The sequence below is a fragment of the Lepisma saccharinum genome, chromosome 11, assembly GCF_977018435.1.
Source record: "Lepisma saccharinum chromosome 11, izLepSacc3.1, whole genome shotgun sequence".
Lineage (NCBI taxonomy): Eukaryota > Metazoa > Arthropoda > Insecta > Zygentoma > Lepismatidae > Lepisma > Lepisma saccharinum.
The window spans coordinates 46,528,575-46,537,623 of NC_139239.1; the positions used below are offsets into that span (position 1 = coordinate 46,528,575).

The 9,049-nt window shown below is 37.1% G+C and overlaps 1 protein-coding gene across 1 annotated transcript; it reads right to left on the reverse strand.

Annotated features, from left to right (window-relative positions):
• Positions 1 to 399: 399 nt before the first annotated feature.
• Positions 400 to 3,320, reverse strand: LOC145995014 (glutathione peroxidase-like). The gene is made up of 4 exons (XM_083131547.1): positions 3,144 to 3,320; positions 2,231 to 2,356; positions 1,535 to 1,678; positions 400 to 594 (listed from the first exon to the last, which is right to left on the reverse strand). Exons 1-4 carry the CDS (start codon positions 3,318 to 3,320, stop codon positions 400 to 402), a joined length of 642 nt encoding a protein of 213 aa, XP_082987673.1.
• Between the last annotated feature and the right edge of the window lie 5,729 nt (positions 3,321 to 9,049).

Below are 9,049 nucleotides of genomic sequence, written 5' to 3' on the forward strand. Positions count from 1 at the left end.
TACAACTAGCCAAAGAATGGGGATTTTATGTACAAGTTAGAGATGTAGCAGTTGAGTATTCAGCTAAAATTGTGTGAGAATGTTCATTTGCTTACAAACGACAAATGTTATGAAAAATTATTAACATCAACACGTTAATCATCATTTCATAACGGTGTCAATAAATGAAACGGCAATGAAACACTGTTATGAGTACTCCATCGAATGCAGGAATTACAAAAATAAAGTTATTCGCTAAATAAGAGAATTTCAATTTCGTAAGTGATTAGAATGTACAAATTTGACAGAATCCAATTTAAAGTTCAATGACCAAAAAAAATCATCTGAAGATTCATTACAGGTGGCGATCCATTGTCTCAAAAACTCGATGACAAGATGTCACAGGCAAGTTTCAGGATCTTATTGCTCAAGCAGTTTCTCGATATCCTTTCGTATATCCTCTGGTTTGGTGTTTGGGTCGTATCTCGTGTAAGGTTTCCCGGCTTTTGTTACGAGAAACTTTTCAAAGTTCCAGCGGACGTCATTGTTCCTCAGCGGAGAGTAGAAGAGTCTGTGCACCGACTGGAAGTGGCTCCTCGTTGATGGGCACTTGCTCTGAAATGGAAACAGTCTCATTCATAACTATGGAAACAAAGAACTAAGCACGCAAATCTCAAAATTTGAAAAGCATTTTTAATGTCTCATGCGTTTTTTTTGTTTTTTTTTTCTGTGGTGGATGCAATGTTATAATCATTAACTGTATCATTTATGCGCTTCTGGAGTTTTTGGCAGGCGTCCCCTTTCACTCCCTAGGCTGCGCCCATGTTTCAATGTAAAGTCCGTCACATTTTTCAATTGGCACTAATATATAAATAAACTGGTGCTGGGTTACGTACTTTCTAAATTTTCTTCGACACTTTCATTTTCATTATCGTAGGTGGAGCTCCAAGTTGTCACCGTTGGCCCAGTATCATGAGTTCAGTTTGGATCTACTAGAAAGAAAACGTAGCGCCCCCCAGCGCCGATGGGAATCTTTTTCTTGATACAGCGTCACTCAACGAAAAACGTTTGGAAGGACTTCACCTCAAACCTGTTGCGACATTGATTTTTATCATACTTAATGAGCCTTTAGATATGCTGTAAATTATGGAAAATTTCAGAGCGAATAGAAAACATTAGGAAGCCCAAAAGACTCCCACCCCCTTCCCTACCCGGCATTGCGAGGGTTGCAGGTCTCCCACTACGCCACTGCTTACTGTACTTGGTAATATAGATGAACAAGCATCTTGCTTCTACGCGTAGTTAGGTGAGATCCATAGATGACAGTGATTGCATATCGAATCAACAGAAATATATGGTAGAATTTCAGATCTAAATTTACATTTAAATTTTCCTAGAAGCAATCTTAACAGAATGATACGTCCTGTGACCACGTAAGATTCACAGGATCACGCTACCTGACATTTTGTGATTTGAAGCTGATAAATGGAGAGATAAATTTTATTTTTCAAATCTGGACATATGACGCAAAATACATGTTGTATTCCAAACTTACCTTTAGATAGGTATACAAAGGGTGTTCATTGTCTCCATTTACTTCGATTTTTTCAAACATCTGGAAGTTGGGAGTGAAACCATTCCCAGGTTTCACGTATTTAATGCCATTCAAGACCTCTGCCCCATCCTCGCCCGGCTCTTGCTGAAATCATAAAAGAAAGTATTTTAATTTTGGTAATTAACATAATCGTTAATGTAGCTGAGTTCAATTTACTTGAGTGCCAAACAATAGCAAATTAACATCCTTCTCTCCTGGGCGCGAAGAAGCTATTTTTCTATCCCTTAATAGTAATTTACTCTTACAGTAATTGACAATTTATTGTTACATACCAAACATCCCCCAGCTAACATTTACTACTTCAATCGCGGTGTGACATAATATACAGTAAGACGCAATCCCGTTAAGATTATTACCAAAAAATAGATCAGAACTCTGAAAATGTTAACGTTGGATATAAGTCAGTTACAGAATATGAAATAATATGGGAATTTACGGAGTTTATTCGTAATAATGTTTAGGAATACAAAAAGTAAAGATAATACGCTTTTTGCATAAACTTGCAATAATAAACTACATAGATTGAAAGCCTTTTGTTGTTGTGTTGTTTACTGTTATTCATTAAAATGGCAGACAACCTACTACGTTACTTCTACATTATAACTTCTAATTTAAATGTACGAAATGTATACGTACTAATCCGAATTGGTTGCAGGGAAATGCAAGCACTTCGAGATCTTTGTAGTCATCTTGCAGCTCCTTTAGTGCGGGATATTGTTCGGTGAAATCGCAGTAGGTGGCAACATTTACGATTAGCACAACCTGAAAAACATCACAAGGGTTTGAATTTATGAACCTACTATCAGTGTTAGAACTGAACATTTAGTACCTATTTCTGTGATTGACCTAATTGTGCAATTTCAAGAACAGCAGCGGACATCTATCAAAGACGCAGATTATTTATATATATATATATAATTTTGTAGTTCCAGGATTTATACATCAGTAGTATCGTCCGTTTACCACCTTAGAATCAAGTTCTGAATACTGTATATCATTAATGAATGATAAGAAATAACTTCGTAGGACATATGGAAAAAAAGTTCGGAAACTTTAAAAAAGATTTCTTCAGCATAAACCGGCTTTATAAATACATACATCTGAAACACTAACGTTTCAAAAGCTTTTATTAAACTAGTAATAACCTCAAAGCATCAGTACAAATAACTTTTGGAAGACGGTCGGTCACCCAGCGATCAACCAAAGCAAACGACGTGCTTTTTTCAACCACTTTTGTTTCATTTCATCGGTGAGGAAGTGAATGAGATCACACTTTCTAGTCTAAAATTAAACGAAGTTAAAAAACAAAAACAGGGAACAATTAAATAATAATGTAAATAATACGAGAAAAATAGCTCAAAGCAAGTCTACCAACTTTTTCGCCACCCTGTATACTCAGAGGGTAGGACATTTTCAGAAAGGGGCGAATTTCGTCCTCCCTCCTCCGAACCGTCAATTCCGACACCACCTATAGTATATATTCATTCTAAAATAAGCGAACTACCTGTATATAGTTTATCATTAAATGTTGTCAACTATGTTTACCTACCTTGTCCTTATAATCAGCAAGGCTAACATTTCTCTCCTGAAGCAGGGTTTGTGCTCCGAAATCATAGATGGTGCCTTCCTCTGAATTCTCGTGCTTACACGATAGATGATATTTCACTTCATAGGCAGAAATCACGGTGGAAGTAACAAGAATATTAATTAATAGGAGCCAGCCCATGCTTGTTGGTTGGTAATAGCTGTGGGAAACGATGGAAAATGTTACGCAGTAATTTCAACAAACTGTAAGAAATTATACTGTACCCCTATCACTAGTTGCTTTTCATGATTATTGTACAGGAATAATCAATTTCGTTATTATTGCAAGAACGTACGTGCACCAGTACGGTTTTGAAGACCTCCCCGATCGCGTAGTGGTAACGTCATCGTTTGGTAATCAAGGAATCCTGGGTTCGATACATGGTGGAAGCACATTGCACAGCGGTTCCCACTTTAAACTGTAGGTCGTCCCTATTAACCTATCTGTGCATAAAGTGGACTTAAAACATCAATTTAAACCAGTGCGGTTTTACACTCTATATAAAACTAATATGAAATGTATAAATTATACTCATTCAAGTTCACTTTTGTACAGATTAGTCCTTGATCGAACCAAAATACTCTGTATTATAGACTAATTGATTTCATTAGTAAAAAAGTAAGAATAATCGGAGTTGTGCATGAAACAAAGAAATGTATATCTCCTGAAGGCTTATTACATCTTGTAATATCGATATCAGTGGCGTAGCTGCCGCCCCCGCAATCCCCGCAATGCGGGCGGCACCGAGCTGTAGGGGCCCCGCTATCTCTGTGTTCCTGAAATTTTATATAGTCCCAGAAATTCAGCCGATAGTGTCGCTTATTTAAAAAATGGATTTACGAAACAGAAATTTGGTTCCCAGTAACATCTCGTATGACGACGTTTGCGGTAATAAGCAGTGGCTTATTGTTTCAGCCAGAGGGGCCCAATCAATTTGACATTATGGGTCTCCTCCGAAATTCAGAATTAAGTTACTTGCTCACAGATGCAGTAGCGTACGCAGGATTTCATCAAGGGGGAGTTATTTCTAAAGCTTTCTCCAAATTCACATTGCCATTGTTTTATTATACTTTAATTAAATAATAATAATCATAATTAATTAATAATACTTATTATTTATTAATTACTTTAATTGCTACTAATAATACTAATACCACTACTACTATTAAGTAGTAGAGATTTACATATATATAGTATTTATGAAAGCAATAGAACAACATTTCTTTCTAGTCATTCGATTTTGACAAATTCTAGGAGCATTTTTTTGTTTCTTTGTTACGATATAATTGTCTACTCAATGAGGTGAGACATTTTAAGTGTGAAGAAAATCCATAAAAACAAGAAAATATATTAAAATACATTGAAATAATCAAAGTATGGAACTCATCCAAGGAGCTGCGGTGGTATGCTCGGTAGGGTGTCTGACAACACGTGGGAGATCCGGGTTCGATTCCCGGAATTGGTTGGAATTTTTCAGCTCTTGTCCCCGATAATTTATATCTGGATTGTCTCGCTGTTCTTACCAACAAAACATTTTACAGTAGTTACGCTTATTGTCGTTTGAATTCAGAAATTTAAACGTGCCGGTGTGAACAATGGGAAGGCGGACTGGTGGCTGTATATTCTTGTCCGCCTAGCTTTTTGTCTATACATTACCCGCTTACAACGAACCAAGAACTTTCTTTAGTTAATGCTCATTGTTCACACACAAAAAATAGGCTACATGTTCATTGAACATTGATACAGCTGAGATACAAAACAACATTTTTCTCTTTTAAATCATAGGTGCCCTCATATTTTATTTTCAAGAATTCGTGTTTATTTTCATGGCATTCACTCTGAAAGACGCGTGTGTTTGGAATGCTCTGCTTTTCTCCATGTTGCATGAGAATATTATTATTATTATTAGTGGTAGTATTGTCGCAGATCTTTGACTGTGATAAATTAGCCCTTTTTAATTTTCTCCACAGCATTTTCATAAAATTTCAAAAGCTCAAGGGGGGGGGGTAAACCCCGTAACCACCCCTACGATACGCCACTGCACAGATGCGAATCGATAGGAAACTTCTCTCATCTCATACCTTTATAGCTACGTACATAGTGTAGTGTAGTGTAGTGTAGTACAGTTGTGAATCCAGTAGAAAGATTCAGTTGCTCAATCGGTCGATGCAATATTGTTACACAATACCTAAACAAACAAACTTAATAATTCATGACCTTTTTTTACCAGTAATATTACGTTCTATTTCAAATGTAACTTCCCACCAAATATTTTCAAGGGGGCCCACAAGCCTCAATATGAAGTTGAAATAAGGTCTAAGATAAATTTCCCACGGCCACATTGTTCACACCTGTTACGTTTTACTTCAAAGGGGCCCAAAATCCCAGAAGGTAATTATCCCTTTGCCCTTATGTCCAGTAGCTACAATTCCACCAAGCAGGGTATACAACATATTTATACAGTGCTCCAATCCCTCCAATCAGCATTTCATTGAGTGACAAATTTTCAGTGAATAAAGTCCAGTCGCTGCTTAATTTTCTATCTCTCAAGACTTGAGTCCGCTGCTATTTCTTCGTAGCAGATTGCAATTGACCTTATGATGTCAGGTCACCATCGACAATCTAGAGGTCCAGTTCAACCCCCATAACTGAAAGTCTTCTTGAGTATATAACTCACTATTAGTATTACAAGCGTAATGTGAGTGGTTCTTACGTTGAATCTAGGCCTGGCATAGACAGAGGATGGCTTTTTGAGCTGAAGGCACATTCCATATCTACGTAAGTCCAAAAAAGGAGTGTTTATCATTATTTAAACAATTTTCCCAAACAGTATTTTTTAAATATATGTGTATTATATGTTAAGTTATTTTAAAAAAAAAAGTATCAAAGAAAATAATCCTGGTTGTGCCACTGCGTTGAAGCAAGAGAAAATATTTCTAATTTCTTCTTCCAGCTATTTATCAAGAGATTCAGACCACCCTGATTTAGTTTTGACAAACTACTAAACTGATATGCTGTATAGCTTAAGTCGATGACAAAAAATGGGAAGACAGGGTAAACTTTAATTCATTCTACAACTGGGGGGTGGGGGGGTGGGTAAGATAACTTTTGTGAGTTCGTTTCACTCTGGCATCATCTCGATATTTTTTGTTCACTGAAGGGGCCCCAATATTTTACTTGCAGGGAGTTCCAGAGAACTGAGCTGCGCCACTGATCGATATCCTTAATCTGGGATTTATCCAGAATTATCCATATGGGTGTAAATTTATTGCTAAATGAGCATAAAGTTGGCTTTTGTGAAACATTTCAGGGGTGTGTTACAGACAGTTTAGGGAGTGTTAGGGAGGTGTTGGGGCGTTTGGATACATCATTGTCCTTAACCACTACCCTAACCTGTGTTAGGCGGTCTAAAGTCTAAGAGGGAGGCGTGATACGATATATACATAATTAAATCGTGTCAACCAAGCATAGCACAATGTCATGTAACCTGTTATTATTATTAGTAATAGTATTTGCCAGTAATTTCCTTCTTTGTAACTTACACACTCATTGATGCACCACTGTCTTAAATTGCATGCAGTCAGTGTGTACAGTGCTTGAAGTCCTGAACTTACCAAGCGGACAAGTTGCACAATCAGGAAGCGGACAGAAGTTATTTCTGCCCTTTTTTATAACCCGCACTTCCGTTGACTAATTTCAAATCATTCTCGAGCTCCTATTTAACAAGTAAGAGCTATGGCCTCAAGGAAAAACGTGTTTCAGTTTTGCCCAATCTTTCTTATCATGCAATTTCAAGTGTCCATATATCTGCATCGTTGCTGTGTTTATGGAGGAAAATGCTCGAGGGGGGCCTTTATGGTTCTTCTGTTGTCTTCTCATTAGTAACTACAGATCATTTTAGTTAACTAATGTGGGGCAAGCGTATTTTCCACTTGTGTTTTAAAATAGTCCTCCGTTTTCTGTCTGTGTTATCTTCATTTCCCTCTTCTGTTCGTTATTTATCGCTTGTAACCTTGGCATTTCATTAATGTGGAATGTTCTGTTGACAAGATTAATGTGATTACAGGAAATTTATCAACTCGTTTTTGCTACAAGAAGTGCACATTTGAAATAGAATGTGTAGCCTAGATACAAAAGATCAACCACAGAATTAAAATCTCATTCCATGTATCGTACATTTTCCCGAAAGTTCCCGAGCGCACTGAAATATTTCTAAGTTCAAAAAATCTTTAATGTGGCAACATTTCTCGAGTGTCAAGTAATATTGTTTACGTAAGCTGCTGTAGGTGCCCAAATTTGCAATTGCAAAACTCGTGCGTAAATGAATCATCATTATCAGTGGCGTAGCATGGGAATTTCGGGTGGGAACGCCAAGTCCGAAGGAAGGGTCGGCCCTTTTTTGCTTAATAATTTACTTATGGCATTAGTCGCCACAGGTATTGTTTATTTGCCTGAAGTCAGCTGAGTTTTCAATAAAACATCATCCATTCATGTTTTAATTAGAAAATTAGATGCCTCACTATGCCACAAATGTTTTGAACTCTGGTGTTTTATTCCTTTTTTTATACCTTTATACCTTGGTGTATTATGTGATTGTTTATCTTCTGTGAGTTCATTAACCATTTTTTATCTGAGTAATATATTGTAAAAAGCCAGAAACAATTATAGTAAAGCGCGTAAGTTAATAACAAGATATTTTGTACAATGTATGTAATAATATCCATGTTATCTTTTTATCTTCCAACTATATTGATTAGCATGTTGAAACAAATGTCTCTGTGCTCTATCTACTAAACTGGTCGAGGGGAGGAAAAGGTATCTGCGGGGAAGCTCTTTTCAGGCTGCGTAGACGCACGGAAGCAGGGGGTGTTTGTTCGGCGGCGCAGATTGTATGTGCAGTTGTCCGTGGATGCATTACGTCATCGTCGAAAAGCTCGGCACGGAAAAGGCTGGTTCCTTCAAATATTGAGGTATTTAACAACAAATATCTTCTAAAATATAGTAGCAGGGGAAAAGTTACAACTTTTACTGTTAAGATTAATCCTTTCTAATCAATTTATCACAAAGTTGATTCAAATGTGTAAAATAGTTTTCAAGAAACCGTGTTACGAAGGAACCCCTGTTTTGTTCTCTCCAGGCTTCCAATGTAAGGGAGTTTTAACTTAAATGCGTTGGATTTCTTTTTGCTGTATGTTTTGAAATAAGATTGTTTTGTTCTTGCCAACTGAAATCATGCCTAAATGCTATGGAAAGCTGCGAAAACTATTATCAGAAAACTAACGGAAGAAATCTAAAAGATCACAGCTTGATTGATATAAAAAATGCGGGATTGCCAATTTTTGTGAAAAAGGCATTGTGCGAGATCTAAAAGCAGAACTTTTTAATATTGTATGTAAATGTAAGGGTGCAATAAACGTGACTGCTTCCCGTAAAATATCACTGCACTCTACACGTTTCTCTTCTGTCTTTTATTTGGCGCCGTCACTAGCTTCAACACGTTGTTTTCTTATCTATATATATTTGTCACATATTTGTTTTAATTATTATTCTGCTCGTTCCGCCACCTGAACGCAGCAGTTAGGGCTCAAAGGGCAGTGCAATTACACCGGAAGAAGGCTCGGAAATGGCAGGCTTCAGAAGTTAACTCAGGCCCGTAGCCAGGAATTCTTTGTAGGGGGGGCAAAGTCAATCCTAGAGGGGGCAAATTTTTGATATATATTGTGTCGCATTGGCAGATATAACAGGGTACATGGAGGCACTTGCCCTCTCCCCAAAAGGAGATACGTAACAGAAAAGGTATCTTGAAACTGCAACGAACAAACGAACTTCGAGCAACATCAAATGGCAATATTTCGATAATGACGTTTCCA